Raw genomic sequence first — 18,425 nt, forward strand, 5'->3', positions numbered from 1 at the left:
CAGGAAGTTGCAAAGACAGTACAGAGAGGTCTTGTGTGCTTTCACCCAAATGTTACATCTTACATGATTATAGTACACATCAAAACAAGGAATCTGACATTGGTACAATATGTGTATATAATTCTAAGTCATTTTATCACATGTATAGATTTGTGAAACTATCAGTACAATTAAGATACAGAACTATTCTATGGGAACTATTCTATGGGAATGGGATTAGTGCCTTTATAAAAGAGGCCCCAAAGAGCTCCCTTGCCCCTTCCACCATGTGAGGACACAGCCAGAAGATGGCTATTTATAAACCAGGAAGAGGGCCCTCACTCAACACCAAATCTGCTGGTGCCTTGATCTTGGACTTCCCAGGCTCCAGAACTGTGAGAAATAAGTGTTTGTTGTTTTTAAGCCACCCATGCTGTGGTAGTTTGTTTTAACTACCCGAACAGACTAATACACTTGTGTAATGATTATGGTCTTAATTTGTATTTGCATTTCCCTAATGACTGGGGATGTTAAACATCTTTTCATGTGTTTACTTGCCATCCATATAAGTGTTTCTTCACATCTTTTGCCCATCTTCTAATTAGATTTTTTTTAATGTTGAGTTTTAAACGTCTTTATTATTAATTAATTAATTAATTAATTTGTTTGTTTGTTTGTTTGTTTGTTTGCCGGGCCGTACCGCACGGCTTGCAGGATCTTAGTTCCCCGACCAGGGATCGAACCCAGGCCCCCTTACAGTGGAAGCACGGAGTCCTAATCACTGGACCGCCAGGGAATTCCCAAGAGTTTTTTATATATTCTAGATATGCGTATTTATCAGATATGTGGTTTGCAAATATTTCCTCCAAATCTGCAGTTTGTCTGGGAGGATAATTGGGATGATGACACAGAGGATGACTTGTCCGATTAGTTACAAGCTAAACTACAGAAATATGGTTCTAAGATGGAGACCTCATAGCATCCAGAACAAGTATGAAGCAACCTAAACTTGAACTGTTTACTAACTTCTAGGACAGAGAGCCCAGGATGGGACACTTAAAAAATATGTTTATTTCATTATCTGCTTGGATTTATTTTTGTTTTTGTAACACAAAAATAAATATTTTCATGTAAAAATAATAAGGTCTTTTGCAAAGTAAATGTTTTACATTTTGATGAAGTCCAAGTTATGGACTTTTTTTGGATCATACTTTTTTTCTTTTTTTTCACCAAGCATAGGTCCTAAGGATTTTCTCATGTGTTCTGAAAGTTTTACAGTTAAATTTTACATTTAAATCTGTGATCCATTTTGAGTTAATTTTGTATCAGATATGAAGTTGAGGTAGAAAATAAGAATTGAAAAAGTCAAAAAGAAGGGAAGAGAAAGTCAATTTAATGGGATGGTATTTAATCACTAAAAATAATTAAAACTGCTACTGAGAAAATAAAAAAATTCTGTCACAACATTAACTGACAAAAATTTAACAGCTAGGTTTTCAGCATTATAGAAAATGTGTAGAATCAGAAAATACGAAAGTAAAGCCAAAATAATTTGAATGCCAAAGTAAGATTTCTTACCTACATGCTGACTCAGTGCCTGAACAACATTTGTGGCAGCAGCATAGATGCCTGGATTCTTGGAATTCAGATTGTTATCTACTATTGCTGGGATGAGCATGTTGATTATAGGAGATAAGTTGTCTCTAAGCAAAGGAATCATTTTGTGCATTGTTTCTAGAGCCACCAGGTTTACTTTACTATTGGAATCATGAAGTCGAGATTTAAAAGCATCAAATATCTGGAAGTAAATTGGTAAATTATTTAAAGTGAAATAATGTTGATATCTATTATATTTAAATTCCTTATGACATTTCATAGTATTCATCCTACTAAAGGAGAAATGTACTATTTAAAAACACACACACATCTTACTTAACTTGAACTTAGATAATAGGAACTTTATAAAAATTTTGATGCTAAATCTAAGTGTCCAATCTTCTTATAGCAAAAAGAGAAGGCTTCAAACATCACCTAAAAAGACATCCTACTAAATTAAGGTTGAGAAATTTGGTTCAGTACACAGATAACTGATTTACTATAAATGTGATAAAAATGCTGTTTTCTGAAATGTGCAGGTTTAGCTAACTTTAAGAACTTAAGAAAACTTTCTATTCTTATCTCTATGTGTAACAGAAGTAGACATGTCCATTTTACTACAGAGATTTAACCTAGTTTCAATTTAGGTTTCTTACGAGAATTTTAGATGCAATTTCAGAGTTAAGTTTTTATTATTACCTCTTAACCTGAGTACTTAAACAATTGTTCCTTGTTCTTCTAATTCTTAGCTTTCATAACTTCAAGATATAATAAAGTGAATGCTAAGCAATTCTTTACCTATATTAGGTGAGGGAAGAGCTATTCTGTGAAACCAAGACTATTAACTAATAATTCCTGATACATATAGATATAGATATATGAAAATTACTCAACAGATATCAGAAAATGTAACTTTCTGATTTCCATGACATGGTAACATGGTACTTTTCTTCTGAAAATTAAGAGACACCACCACTAGAATAGAGTTGTTATAGTATGTTTGCCAAATTTAATGAACCTAATACAAATTTAAAATGGAATTTAATGAATAAATTACTAATGCGATTAACTGAACTAAACTCTGATGAAGCATAAGTAATCTATACTCTGGTACCACTAACATTTATTAATTTACTACTGTCTCCCTTTCTATTGCTTCTTGTCTTCCTATACAAATTATAAAATATAAATATATATTTATAAATATATTAACATAATATATAAAAATTAGCATATGCAGATATCTAACCTACATATGAAAACTTTTATTATCTATTTCTTAGTAATATCAAGTCTCTTAAATGCCCTGGTTTTTAAAATACTTATTGATTCACTCAATATTTTTTTTTTTTTTGGGTCGTACCTCATGGCTTGCAGGGATCTCAGTTCCCCGACCAGGGATTGAACTCAGGCCATGGCAGTGAAAGCCCGGAATAATGACCATGAGGCCAACAAGGAACTCCCTCACTCAACATATATTTACTGAATGCCAGGTTCTAAGAGCTCTGAGAATACAGCTTTCAAGGAGTTATCATCTAGTGGGACGAGTCAAACAAATAAACTGCTATTTTCTTACCTTTTTCCTCAATTACTTTCAATTGTTCTAGAATGCTTTAAACATAGCAAAACCTAAGCAGTGCATTCTTCTCACTAAGTTTAACACTTTAAAGTAATATATATATAAAATATTAAGAAATAGGGCAATTTTTTATGCTAATGAACTTTATTAACCACAGATTGAAAATGAAAATTAATTTTGACAGTCCTTACCTTCACAATGTTTCCAACAACAAGCTCTTGATTGTTTTCAGTATCTGATAAAAGCTGCTTAATCCCATTAATACGATCACGAAAGTCTTTTGCATTTAATAAACCTGTTATGACTTTAATGTACTCAGCACTTTCTAAGGAATTGCGGGGAACTGATTTTCTGGTGATTTCACGAATTTCAGTTACCTCTCTAAAGTGAAAGAAAGGTAAAACACAAACACAATGAATAATTCTCATCATGTATTCATTTTTGAAAAATTCAAAAAAATGACTTAACCGATAGCCACGATACCTGTGTTGGGGGTCCCTAATATCTCCCCTGGGTTTGGTGATTTGCTGGGAGAACTCAGGATTCAGCATGTAGCTTTACTCATGGTTAAGATTTATTACAGCAGAAGGATATAAAGCAAAATCAGCGAAGGGAAAAGGTACATGGGGTAAAAGTCTGAAGGAAACTAGATGGAAACTTCCAAGAGTCCTTTCCCCATGAAGTCACACAGTATAAACTTAATTCTTCCAGCAACAAACTGTGATAACACATATGAAATATTGTCTACCAGAGAAGCTTATTAGAGGCTCTGTGCCCAGGATTTTTATGGGTAGTTGGTCATGGGTGGTCCTCTGCCTTGGACATACCAAAATTCCAGACTCCCAGAAGGAAAGCAGGTCTTCAGCTTTAACCATACTGTTTGCCTAAATAATACAGGCACAGTAAATTACTCTTATCAAGTTAAAGAATGGGAGGGAAATCCTCCTGAAATTCTAGTTTCCAGATGCTAGCCAAAGGCTAACCTTACAACCTGGCCTTTCCAAGGATACCAGTCTCAGGCCCGATATGTTAATCCTTTTCTGAAAAATAGCCATGTGAACGTGCCTGGGACAATTAGAATCTCAAGACCAGCGGGATTTACTATTTCAATGACTTAGTATTAGTAGCATAATGTTTTCCACTGCTATAAAGGAGTGACTCGGGACTTCCCTGGTGGTCCAGTAGTAAAGAATCCGCCTTCCAATGCAGGGGTCACGGGTTCGATCACTGGTAGGGGAACTAAGATCCCACATGCCGCGGGGGAACTAAGATCCCACATGCCGCGGGGCAACTAAGCCCGCTCGCCACAACTATTGAGCTTGCGCGCCTCAACGTCAGAGCCCGTGTGCTGCAAACTACAGAGCCCATGCGCTCTGCAGCCCTCATGCCACAACTAGACAGAAGCCCACATGCCACAACTAGAGAGAAGCCCGAGCACCACAACGAAGAGACCACACACTGTAACAAAAGATCCCACATCCCTCAACGAAGATCCCATGTGCTGCAACTAAGACCCAATGCAGCTAAAAAATAAGGAAAATAAATAAATATTAAAAAACAAAGACAAAAGTAAAAACATGTGTTGGCCTCTGAATCTTGGCTCTGGTACCGAACAGCTCTGTGACTTTGCACATGTAAATTATGAGAAAAAATAAAAAAGGAGTGACAATGTGACAGATGATGATCCCTTTGAAATTAGAGTCATACAAATTGACAGGGCAAGGCACACCTTTAAAAGAATGACAACCACCGAGGACACGACATAAACTGGTTAGAGTCAAGGTCTTAAAGACAATGGTAACAATTTCCAGTTACCACCATTTGTTGGACTAGCAGTATTAAAATCGGCATTAAAGTCATCTTTTTTTTTTGCTGCGCCACGTGTCTTAGGGGATCTTAGTTTCCCAACCAGGGACTGAACCCATGCCCTCAGAAGTGAAAGTGCCGAGTCCTAACCACTGGTCTGCCAGGGAATTCCCTAAAGTCATCTTAAGAGCAATGATTAATGAATGGCTCAGAATCATCCTGAAAGTGGACTCAGGATGATGATTTTTTTTTTTTTTTTTGGCCGCACCCTGCGGCATGGGGGATCTTCCCTGACCAGGGAAGGAAACTTCACCCCTTGCAGTGGAAGCACGTAGTCTTAACCACTGGACCACCAGGGAAATCCCAGGATGATGATTTAAAATGTAGAACCTAGATGTATTTATCCATTATTTTTAATTTGTTTACATAAATTAATCTGAGGTTAATCTGTGAGGTAATTAATTCTATACAATGAGAAAAACAGAGTTAAATTTATATTTAAACTAAGAACTTTATGATATATAAAAGTCAAATAACAGAAGAACACATCAAGAAGCCACTGAACTATTGAAACCTATCTTTAAAGATAGTTTTTTGTTGTTGTTGAAAACAGGATAGATTTGATAGTGAAATAACACTTAATATACTTTAGGGGGAAAAGATGGAATAACAGTCAAAAGGAGAAACTCACTAGGTATATTAACATTAATAAAATTTATAAAAAAGAGAAGACATTAAAAACGATCATAAATCATAGATGGAAAAATTCTCAAAAATATATTAGCAAACTGAATATAACAATACATTAAAAGAATTATAGACAATGACCCAAATAGGATTCATTCCAGGGATGCAAGGATGGTTCCACATCCACCAGTCAATCAATGTAATATATCACATTAACAACATGAAGGATAAAAATCATATGATCACCTCAATAGATGTAGAAAAAGCATCTGGAAAATTCAACTTCCATTCACGATTAAAACTCTCCACAATTTGGGTATAGAGGGAACATAACTCAAGATAATAAAGGCCATATATGACAAGCCCACAACATCATACAACAGTGAAGGGTTGAAAGCTTTTCCTTTAATCTCAGGAACAAAACAGGGATGCCTACTCTTTCCATTCTTATTCAACATAGTATTGGAAGTCCAAGCCAGAGCAATTAATCAAGAAAAAGAAATAAAAGGCATCCAAATTGGAAAGAGAGAAGTAAAATTATCTCTATTTCCAGATGTTATAGTATTTTATATAAAAAAACTCTCAAGATGTCACCAAAAAATGTTAGCACTAATGAAAAATTCAGTAAGGTTGCAGGATACAAAATTCACATACAAAAATCAGTTGCATTTCTATATACTAACAACCAACTATCTGAAAAAGAAATTAAGAAAACCATCTCATTTATAAATGCATCAAAAAGAATAAAATACCTAGAAATAAATTTAACCAAGGAGGTGAAAGAGCTCCACACTCAAAATGAAAGAAATTGAAGAAGACACAAATAAATGGAAGACATTCCATGCTCATGGATTGGAAGAATTAAGATTATTAAAATGACCATACTACTCAAAGGCAATTTACAGATTCAATGCAATCCCTATCGAAATACCAATGGTATTTTTCACAAAATTAGAACAAATAATTCTAAAATTTGAATGGAACCACTAAAGCCCGATTAGCTAAAGCAATCTTGAGAAAGAACAAAACTGGAGGCATCACGCTTCCTGATTTCAAACTATATTGCAAAGCTGTAGTAATCAAAACAGTACGGTACTAGTATTAAGACAGACCCATAGATTAATGGAACAAAGTAGAGCCTAGAAATAAACACACAATTAATTTATGATATATGGTCAATTAATTTATGATAAAGGAACCAAGAATATACAATGGGAAAGGATAGTTTTTTAAATGGTGCTGCGAAAACCAAACAGCCACATGTAAAACAGTGAAACTGGACCCCTACTTTACACCATACACAAAAATCAATGCAAATGGGTTAAAGACTTGAATGTAAGACCTGAAACCATAAAACTCCTAGTAGAAAACATAGAGGATAAGCTCCTTGACATCGGTCTTGACAATGATTTTTTGGATTTTACAACAAAAGTAAGGCAACAAAAGTAAAAACAAACAAGTGGGACTACATCAAACTAAAGAGCTTCTGCGCAGCGAAAGAAACCATCAATAAAATTAAAATGCAACTTACAGAACGGGAGAAAATATTTGCAAATCATGTATCTGATAAGGGGCTAACATCCAAAGTATAAGAGGCACTCATACAATTCAATGGCAAAAAAACAAACAACCTGATTAAAAAATAGGCAGAGGAACTGAGTAGACATTTTTCCAAAGAAGACACAAATGGCCAACAGGTACGTGAAAAGGTGCTCAACATCACTGATCATCAGGGAAATGCAATCAAAACCACAGTGAGATATTATCTCACACCTGCTGGAATGGCTACTATCAAAAAGACAAGAAATAACAAGTATTGGTGAGGATGTGGAGAAAAGGGAACCCTGTGCACTCTTGGTGGGAATGTAAATTGGTGCAGCCACTATGGAAAATAGTATGGAGGTTCCTCAAAAAAATTAAAAATAGAACTACCATGAAAAACTCCAAGTGCGGGAAAGGGAGTGAGGCAGCCACTCACTGTTTTGGAAGATGACAACTGGGTGAGGAGGCCTCTAACTATGCCTCACCAGGGTCTTTAAAAACAAAAAAACAAAAAAACTACCATATAATTCAGGAACTCCGTTTCTGATTAATATACCCTAAGGAAATGAAATCACTATCTCTAAAATACATCTGCACCCTCATGTTCACTGCAGCATTATTAACCATAGCCAAGACATGGAAACAACCTAAGTGTCCACTGACAGATGAATGAATAAAGAAAATGTGGTATACACATATACATTCAGCCCTAGAAAGCAGGGAAGTCTTGCTGCTTGTGACAACATGAATAGATCTTGAGGGCATTATGCTAAGTGAAATAAGTCAGAGAAAGACAAATACTGTATGATCTTACTTAAATTTAAAAAAACAAACTCATAGATACAGAGAACAGATTGGTGGTTGCCAGAGGCAGGGGTTAAAGGGTGGGCAAAATGGGTGAGGAGAGTCAAAAGATAAAAATTTCCAGTTGTAAGATAAATGAGTTCTGGAGATGTAAAGTACCGTATGGTGACAATAGTGTAGACTTGAAAGTTGCTAAGAGAGTAGGTCTTAAAATTTCTCAGCAAAAGAAAAAGAAATTGTAACTATGTGAGGTGATGGATGTTAACTAAATTTATTATTGTGGTAATCATTTCACAATATATTTACACATTAAATCATTATGCTGTATACCTTAAACTAATACAATGTTATATTTCAATTGTATCTCAATAAAACTGGGGAAAAAAAGAATGAATGAACATAGTTCATGGCAACATTATTAATTATACAATATATAGACTATTCAAAGCAAATATTACAATAATGTATTGTAGGGATTATAGTATGTAGAAGTTAAACGCATGACAAAAATAGCATAAAAGATGAAAGGGGAGGAATGAAAGTTTACTGTTGTAAAGTTCTTACATTATACCTATAGTAGTCTAATATTATTTGAAAGTAGACTATGAGAAGATAAAGATGTATATTATAAAAGATGTATATTACAAAGCCTAGATCAACCACTTAAAAAGAAAAAGAAATAAGGAGATAAATGGAATATAAAAACAAACACATACACATACCCCTCAATCAATTCAAAAGAAGGCAGGAAAAGAGGAAAAATGAAGCAGAAAATATAGGACAGAATGAAAAATAATATTAAGATGATAGGCTTAAACCCAACCATATGAACAATAACATCAAATATAAATGGTCAAACACCCCAATTAAAAGGCAGAGATTGTTAGATTGGATAAAAAAGCAAGACCTAATCATATACGATCTACAAAAAACATACTTTAAAAAAGATATACTAGGAAATGGAAGTGAAAACCTTAAAAGAAAAAGAAAAAAAAGAAAATTTATTCTGAAACTTGATAACTGGGGATTTATAGCCAAGATTGAGAGGGTCAGTGGATGGAAGATTACTAAGAGTAGACATCAAGAGTAGGGGGTTTCTTGCTAAGCTGGTCTAACAAGATTTTTGCTGAAGACAAGCCAGATACTTACATATCAAAGGTGGAGGATGAGGAACCTGCTCAGATATCAAGGGTGATCAGGTATGAAGGGGTAGGAAGGAAATGACCTAGCAGGATTCTTAACTAAGACTAGCTTAGGCAGGCCAAAGACATGGCCCGAGGATGAGGCCTGGTGTAAAAGAGGGCTCAGAGGAGGCTGTCTAAAGTTTGTCAAAGAGAGAATCTTTGTCAAATAAGAAACCAGTTTACACCTACTTGGAAAATAACAAGTATTGATGAGGGTGTGGTGAAATTGGAACCCTCTTACTATTGCTGGTGGGACTGTAAAATGGAGCCACTTTGGAAAACAGTCTGACAGTTCTTCAAAAGTTTAAACACAGTTATCATACTACCCAGCAATTCCACTCCTTATACCCAAGAGGATTGCAAACATGTCTACAACAAAACCCAAATATCCATCAACTAATGAATGGATAAACAAAATGTAGTGTATCCATACGATGGAATATTATTTAGTTGTAAAAACGAATGAGGTACCTATATATGCTACAACTTGGATGAAGCTTAAAAACATAATGCCAAGTCTAAGAAATCAGTCACAAAAGACCACATATCATATGATTCCATCTGTATGAAATGCCCAGAATATGCAAATCCATAGAAACAGAAAGCATATTGCCTAGGGCTTGGAATGGAAGGGTTGTAGGGAAATGATAGTGACTATTAATGAGCATGCGATTTCTTTTAGAGGTGATGAAAATGTTCTAAAATTGACTGTAATGATGGCTGCACAACTCAGTGAATATACAAAAAACATTAAATTGTATACTTTAAATAGGTGAATTATGTGTTATATGAATTACATCTCCACAACACTGTTATTAAAAAAAAAAGACATATCATGTAAACCATTACAATAAAATGGTTAATACTAGACAGAGTAGACTTCAGGAAAAAGAATATTATCAGAGATAAAGTGAGAGACTTCATAAGGATAAAAAGGTCATTTCACCAAAAAGTCACAACTATCCTAAATACCTGAACATAAATAAGCACATTGCATCAAAATACATAAAGCAAAAATTGACAGAACTTAAAGTATAAATAAAAAAATCCACTACAGTTGGAGATATTAATACTCCTATCTTAGCAATTAATAGAACAAGTAGACAGAAAATCAGTTAGGGTATAGAAGACTTGAACAACAGCTATAGAAGGCCATACCCCATGCAGAGAAAACCCAGCACAGAGGAACTGAGGCCTTGGACATGGAGGTGAAGATGCCATGAGAGAAGAAGGGAGCTAAAGTGCAGTGAGAAAAGTGACCAACTGAAGAAAAGCAGGACTCTAGGAGGCAAGAAATGGGGTAAAAAGGGCCCGCAGACTAATGAAGTCAATCAGACTGAGAAGGGTATTGAGGAGGAGAAAAGAGCTGAGGTGGCAGGTGAAATGAGGCCCTCATTGGTAAGGTACTGGAAGTAGGCCCTATTTACTGCATGAAGAAGTCAGCGATTTCCTCCAGAGTCCTCATAAATTAAATAATAATTCATTCTAAAATAATTAAAAGAAACATAAATACACATCTTCTCTCACATTTTGTTTTGAGACTTTCGCCCCACAGTGGTTTGGTCCTTCCAAGCTATAGAATAAAGTGGCATACACAGTCTCTGCTCTGGAAGCAACCTAGTTCCTATAGTATTTTATTTCCTCTAAAGAACTCTTTTAACATTTCTTGCAAAGCAAGTCTAATGGAAACAAATTCCCTCATTTTTCGTCTAAGCAAGCCTTTGTTTCTCCCACACTTTTTTTTTCTTCCAATTTTATTGAGATATAATTGATATACAGCACTGTGTAAGTTTAAGGTATACAGCATCATGATATGATTTGCATATCTCATGAAGTGATTATCACAATAAGTTTAGTTGCACCTAAAGAAACAGAAAAAAAATGTTTTTAATAAATAACTTTTTTCCTTGTGATGAGAACTCTTAGGATTTACTTTCATATATAACATACAGCCACATTAATTATATTTATCATGTTGTACATTACATATCCCTCTGTGAAGTATACTTTGAAAAACAAAGGTCCAAAAGTCCATGGATTTTTATTTTTTGTAAAATTTATTATCCAAAGATACACAAATACAGAAAATATGAAAGATACCTATGTATCTACTCATATAATTTTTAAAGTAATGTTTAAAATATATTTTAAAACATACCAAAGAGGGGCTTCCCTGGTGGCGCAGCGGTTGAGAGCCTGCCTGCCAATGCAGGGAACACGGGTTCGAGCCCTGATCTGGGAAGATCCCACATGCCGCGGAGCCACTAGGCCCGTGAGCCACAACTACTGAGCCTGCGCATCTGGAGCCTGTGCTCCCAACAAGAGAGGCCACGATAGTGAGAGGCCTGCGCACTGCGATGAAGAGTGGCCCCCGCTTGCTGCAACTAGAGAAAGCCCTCGCACAGAAACGGAGACCCAACACAGCCAAAAATAAATACAAATATAAATAAATAAATTAAAAAAAAGAACATACCAAAGAGATCATAATAATTCTGAAAGATTTTTAGAAGTTATATAATCAATCTATTAAATATAGCTAAATGGCTTAAACAGGTTATGCAATTACATATGCAATTATATTTATAAAAACTTTAAGAGTAGCTTTTTTTCCTGGTTGGTGATATTATAGGTGATTGGTTAAATTCTTTTTTTTTTTTAATTTTAAATTTTTATTAGAGTATAGTTGATTTACAATGTTGCATTAATTTCTGCTGTATAGAAAAGTTTATCAGTTATACATATACACATATCCACTCTTTTCACTTACTTTTTTTTTCTTATTTTTATTTTTATTTTTTTTAATTTTATTTTTTATACAGCAGGTTCTTTTTGGTTATCTATTTTATACATATTACTGTATATATGTCAATCCCAATCTCCCAACTCACCCCACCACCACCCTCCCCAGTTAAGTTCTTTTAATGTTTGTATTTTCTCAAGTTTTTCTCCCCCTTAACCATAATTATGTATTACTTTTATAATCAAGGGGGGAAAGTAAAGCCTATAAATTGAAAAAATTAATCAGAGTTGTCCAACACTGGCCGACTACTGACAAGTTCAATAATACTAAAGTTTTACTAATGTTTAGTTCATGTAAAAGCAAGTTGCTGTGAATATACAATTACCTTATTAAATCTAATTACCTCACACTTTCTAAGTCCTTACCAACTTACCAACTTTTAAAACTCCATTAAATTTTGACAAATACCCCTGGGATAGTTCATGAAAACATTCAAATAGACTATCATCACTATTAGGGAGTAATTTCTGCAATAATGTGGACTAGCAAAAGATTCTACCTTTCAGCTGAATTGAAAGCATCTCTAGAAACAGATGATGATCTTGTATTTCCAACACTGCCAGTATGAGATCGTCTTCCTTTTGCTGAAGGAGTATCTAGTGGTATCTCTCCCAAACCCTATAAGAAAGGCAGTGTAATAAAAGTCTTAAAACTTGTAAAGTGAAAGAATGTGTACAATGGAATTTTCATAGCAGTCATTGTTGATCTCTTATGGTTGAAAGCATTTTAATAATCTGCTATACTTGTGCTTTAAAGGGTTTCAGATATATAAACTATCTTGTAACTAGTAGTAAATTAACAAAATATGTACCCAACTACTAGGAAATGATATTGGCTTGGTAAAACTGTTTAAATGAAAAACTTAACATCTATGTTTTGTAACTACTCTTCTTCAAGCTTAAAATCTATACAGAAAATATGAACACATTATATAAACAATGAATTCCTATGCAACACTAGTATGAAAATAAACATTTTGAAAGAACTATTTAAAACCTCTTTTTTTTCCTGATACTTGTACTTGAAATAACTCACAGATATAATCTGCCTCATTTTAGCAAGATAATCTTTTTGCATGGTTATTTTGATAAATTCTATATGAATTAAGCTGAAATCTTTAATATCAATAGGAAGAAAAAAATGCTCTAAAATGTTTACCACAATACATATTTGAAGTAGTATCCCTTCATAAATGAATCCTTTGCCTAAGCTTATCAGAGAGGAATAACATAAATTACCACAGAAAAATTCTACATTATTAAATTAAGCACATTTTTGCAAAAAATAATATGTAAACAGATTACTTTTTTATAAGACACTTTTCACATTTCATTTCACTTGATATTCCCTCAGTCACTCATTTTACAGACATTTTTGAATCCCCATTATCTGTCATGATATATAAGACATGGGGCTTCCACTCAAGGATCTCCTTATCAACACTCCACAGTGTAGTAGGAGCTCTAACGGTGGAACGTACAAGGTAAATAAAGTAGGAATCAACTGTAATAAACATCACTATCCTCATTTTATAAAAATAAAAATTCTGGGTTAAAGAAATGAAGTGATGTGCCTAAGATTATATAGTTGCTAATTCTGAGTTGTGATTCAAACCTGTCTTGTAATTCCAATAAACCACACTACATTCTACCAAATATCAAGCTTCTGTTCAATAAACATCTACTGACACTATGAATGTCTACTCAGTACTGCAGTTGTTGAAATGCTACTATTGGTTAACAGAAATAATCAAAGAAGTAGTTATTTCTATCTTTTACCTTCCTCAGCAAATGAACTTTGTTTTTAAAGTTGTTTATAAAATAAACTTCTTCTACATACCTTTTGCCGTAAGCTTTTAACAGATTCCTTAATATATGGCAAATCTTTAGATGGGACATACTTTTCAAGCATTTTATCAAAGTTAGGATGACACATCATGAGGAAAAGCATCTTTCGGCCATAATACCTATGGATATTTAAGAAATATGTAAATAATTCTATAAATCTTAACAAGCTCAGTTTCTGTCCTTAGATACAATTTTTTTTTCCAATAGAAAAAACCTATCAACATCAAGATTATCATCTCTATTTTAAATAAGCCATTGAAATGTAGTTACACTAACTGGATTAGAGAGTACAGCATTCTCTTGCCACCCATCTTTAAAAAAACATGGCTTCAAATCTTTTAGCTATGTGTCAGATCAGAGCCAAAAGCTCTGACTCTATTTTTCAGGCACCCGAGGGTCCATATCAAGGCTGGCATTTGGCAGAACTGTGAATTAAGAGAAGTGTGTCTTTGTCCTGAGCTCCTTGCCCGGTGACCTTTTGCTGCTCACCTGCTGGCCAGATGTTCTGGCCTGAGACAACCTTCCAAAGGTTCTGTATTTCTGACCCTCTCTCTTTTCCTTTTCCTGCCAAAACTTACCTGGGTTTCAATTCTTCAAAAACCTATTCTTTGCTACTTAAAATACAACCAAAGTTAGTTGGTAAATCGTGGCTGATATATTAATGAATGTCTAATGTTCTCCAAACTAGGTTTTTTATGCTATATGAATTTTAAAATAATTCTTTTAGGATAATACCTTAAGCCAAGATATCATTCTAATGGTAAATGATATGGTGGAAGTGCATACTGGAGATATTTTTGGATGGGGTGGTCGGTATAGTACCTCATAATAAAAATACATTATTATTCTTCAAGGAGGCTTGGCCCTAAAATAATTACAGTTATACTTTTACCTACAACTTGGAATTACGATACTAGAAGAACCAGGGAAGGCAAAGCTTTTGTGGGGGAGATGAATAGGATGATCTCAGCATCATTTATATCAACCAGACTCCTTCAAATGTAATGAAATTACAGAAAGGGACGTAATAACAGAGAATAAAAATTACTTTTCTTGCCCCACAACCAGAATAAGGTCAACACCCGGATAAGTAGCTCCTAATCAGTTATAGTTTCAAAGGTGACTCTAAAGTTTATCCCAGAATGTTAAGGACTGTAGGTCTATCATAGGCCTTAATGATATGAGAATGGCTAAAGCAAACAAGTAAACATGCAAAAGGGACACAAAGTGTAAGAAATACTAAAACTGGAAAGTTGTAATTATTTTGTAATTTTAAAATTTCAAATAATCTAAGAAATGACAAAATGGATTAGAAAAATTACTATGCCATTAAGGAAAGGTTAAGATGTACACAAAACAACTATTGTAAATTTTATTTTGTTCCTAACTAGTCTATTATGATCCAGCCCTCCTAAGTTGTTTTGAACTTTACTGTAGTATGCAGAACTTCTAAAATGGTTTCCCCAAAGATGTCCTGCTCTAATTCCTACAATTTATGAATATGATGAGATATAACTTCCAGGATTATGTTATATGGTACAGTTGACTTTAAGATAGGGGGATTATCTGGGTGAACCTAATCTAATCACATGAACCCATAAATGCAGAGAACTTTCTGTGGCTGGTAGAAGAAAAAGAAGTCAAAGAGATTCCAAGCATGAGAGGGATTCAACTTGCTGCTGCTGGCTTGAAGATGGAGTGGGTTGTGTGAGAAGGAATTCAGGTGGCCTTAAGGGAGCTGAGAGAGGACCCTGGCTGACAGCCAGCAAGGAAACAGGGACCTCAGTCCTATAATCACAAGAAACTGAATTTGGTCAAAAACCTGAATGAGTTTGTAAGCAGATTTGTCTATAGAGCCTCTAGATAAAAGCCCAGCACTGTTATTACCTTGATTTCAGCCTTGTGAAACCCTAAGCAGAGACCCCAGTTGAGCATGCCAGACTTCTAACCTAAGAACGGTAAGCTAAAAAAATTTGTGTTTTTAAAAAATCTGTGTTTTTAGAAATCTAAAATCACTATGTTTGTGGTTATTTGTTATGCAGTAACAGAAAATGAATATATTTACTTTCTATGTTAGCTTTTGGCATAATGGCTTCCACAAGATTAACTGTAGTTACCTAAAGTACTGAATATCTTTGTCTTAAAATGTTAAAAGTTTGATATCCTTCTTTACTTTTTAGTCTCCATGAAGTCAGGATCCTACCTTCTTCCTTTAATCTATGTTCATATATAACTGCCATAATTTTTAGATTTTGTATGGGACATTATAAATATCTGGTCCAACCTTACTAATTTGATAGACAAGGAAACAGAGGTTAACAGAGGTTAAGTAACTTGCTTAGGGCAGACAGTGACTGGAGCTAGGAGTTGAACCTAGGCTTCTGACTACTTCCAAACCTCTGTCAGCCCTACAGCTAGAGTACCATCCACATCTTAATTATTTTGTTATCTTTCTCTGACTGTGCTTAACCTTCATAAAACTGTTCTTCAAGTACAGACAGCAATCAGAAATTCATGGAATTTTCTAAGTGAACGTATCTCATGTTATCCATTTTGCTTCCTGTATTTTTCCTTGATTTTACCTGGCTACTTGGAAAATATATCATTTTCCCCTAAATGCATTACCTTACATTTGCCCACAGTGAAGTTCTTCAGCCACTTTTCTGCCCACTCATACAGTCTTGTGCCGTTTTCATGCAGATCATCCCTGTGACACGGCATCTCACTACCCAGAAGTATGTAGTGTCATCTGTAAATTTGGAGAATTCACTGTGCACTCCCTCAAGACCATTTACAAATTGGTTAAATACGATCATCCCCCAGCGCTAATCCCTGGGGAATCCCACTTTTCCATTTGGAAAAATGTTCATTCTTCTTTAGCCTTTGTTTCTACATTTAAGCCCTTATAGTAAGAGATTCAGCAAATACTATTAGCAGCTACTCACCTGGTTTCTGGTGAGCTGTCCTGAGCAAATTTAGCAGCAGCTGGTAATATACGGTCAGCCATATCCTTTGTTCCAGATAAAATACGTTCTGGTTCCATAAATTTTACTACGTCTGATAAGTGCTGGGCTGCACATCTTCTTACCGCAATGTGTAAATGGCTACAGGGAAATGTGGTCAATTAAAATAGAGTTGATGTATAAACAATTTTTCAAAGATATACCTTAAAAGTCAAATGATTACTCCTAAGCCTCAGCAATCATCCTTGCAGGCTAAAATGACAAATTATTTGCATTAGCTATCCCTCTCCAAGAAGTTAAAAACAAAACTCATAATCACTGACATTTATTTAGCTCCAGATGTATGAATGTAAGTAACTTTAGAATAACAATATTATTATCCTCTGTATGCTTAGTACCTAATATGATTTTTATCACATAGGAATTATTTAATACATGTTTTTTGACTGCAATAACATTGAAATTTGCTTGTTTTTTTTTCTATACCCCAGATTACAAGCAACTGTATTTTTAGTTTAAGGACATGTCCACATTATTTTGAACATTACCTTTGTCCTCCGTTGATAAGAGAAACAACCGCACGTGCAGGAGTTACATTAGTGATCATAGCTCTCAATGCCTTGTCAACATCTTCTCTTATAAATGTATTTGATTCTCCTGATTTATGCAACAAAACTTTTACTGTATTATCTAGTTCTTGATCCATGCTCTTTTTCAGGTAAGTGAAAAGATCACTTAAACAAACCACAGCAGCACGAGAAACTCCAGAGCGTAAATTTTTCACCTAAAAAAAATTTCCAAAATGTACATTTTGCTGAAATTCTGAAAGAAAATCAGTAATAATGACTTTGAAACCAAATTTACTATCAAAGTAATGTGCTTTAAATATGTATTATATTATTTCCTAAAAAAAATCAACATTTTATAAATTTTTTCAAATGTGGCAAAGTAAGGCATGAGTTACTTTACATACAAGCCTACTGATTTCATTTAGTACAGCTTTTCTTTTTTAAGGTCAAATAAATGTGGCGTATTTATACTTTGTTATTCAAACAATCCTTAACTCAGCTGAAAAATAGGATTACCTCTTGAACTACTGCAAAATTTGTTTCATGCAACTTTGTGTTCAATATTTCAGAATGAAAAGCAGCTAAGCATCTAATAAAGTTCAGTCCCTCAATTTTCTTCTCCCTATGGGAAAAAGAAAGAAACAACAAAATCATGCATTAAATGGGGCTCAACTGGAACAGGATCTCAGATTTCTTCTTTTGTGTGTATGGAATACTGCCAACGAGGAGACTCTGAGTATTTTCCCTTATCATGTAGGAAGCTCAAATAAAAAGATATGGAAAATTTTGTTCACTCCTATAGTTCTCTTTCATGATTCAGAACACCTTTTAAGAGCCAAAACCACTATTGACAGTCAAACTAAGTTCATGCTTTGTAAATAAAAAGGAACATTTCTCCACCAGTAAGAATGTCATATTCTTTTTAGAGAACAGAAGGGAAAGGAATGGCAAATAAAATGTGAGGGAATCAGTAAAACAAAAATGGAAGGAGATTAAGTAACTACGTATTACTTTGTTCGTGAGTATATAATCCAAGTGCAGAAAACCATCAACAGATGTTTCTGGAACT

General features: G+C 34.4%; 1 protein-coding gene across 1 annotated transcript in view; it reads right to left on the reverse strand.

Moving 5' to 3' along the window:
- Positions 1 to 18,425, reverse strand: part of TOGARAM1 (TOG array regulator of axonemal microtubules 1) — a 77,885-nt gene that overhangs the window by 1,996 nt on the left and 57,464 nt on the right. The window contains exons 13-19 of the mRNA XM_068545816.1: positions 17,873 to 17,978; positions 17,336 to 17,571; positions 16,770 to 16,928; positions 13,817 to 13,943; positions 12,477 to 12,595; positions 3,346 to 3,535; positions 1,558 to 1,777 (exon numbers count right to left, since the gene is read on the reverse strand). Of these exons, the coding sequence (XP_068401917.1) occupies positions 1,558 to 1,777; positions 3,346 to 3,535; positions 12,477 to 12,595; positions 13,817 to 13,943; positions 16,770 to 16,928; positions 17,336 to 17,571; positions 17,873 to 17,978 (1,157 nt within the window). The remainder of the gene's footprint in view (positions 1 to 1,557; positions 1,778 to 3,345; positions 3,536 to 12,476; positions 12,596 to 13,816; positions 13,944 to 16,769; positions 16,929 to 17,335; positions 17,572 to 17,872; positions 17,979 to 18,425) is intronic.

The sequence above is a fragment of the Eschrichtius robustus genome, chromosome 1 (genome assembly GCF_028021215.1).
Source record: "Eschrichtius robustus isolate mEscRob2 chromosome 1, mEscRob2.pri, whole genome shotgun sequence".
Classification (NCBI taxonomy): Eukaryota; Metazoa; Chordata; class Mammalia; order Artiodactyla; family Eschrichtiidae; genus Eschrichtius; species Eschrichtius robustus.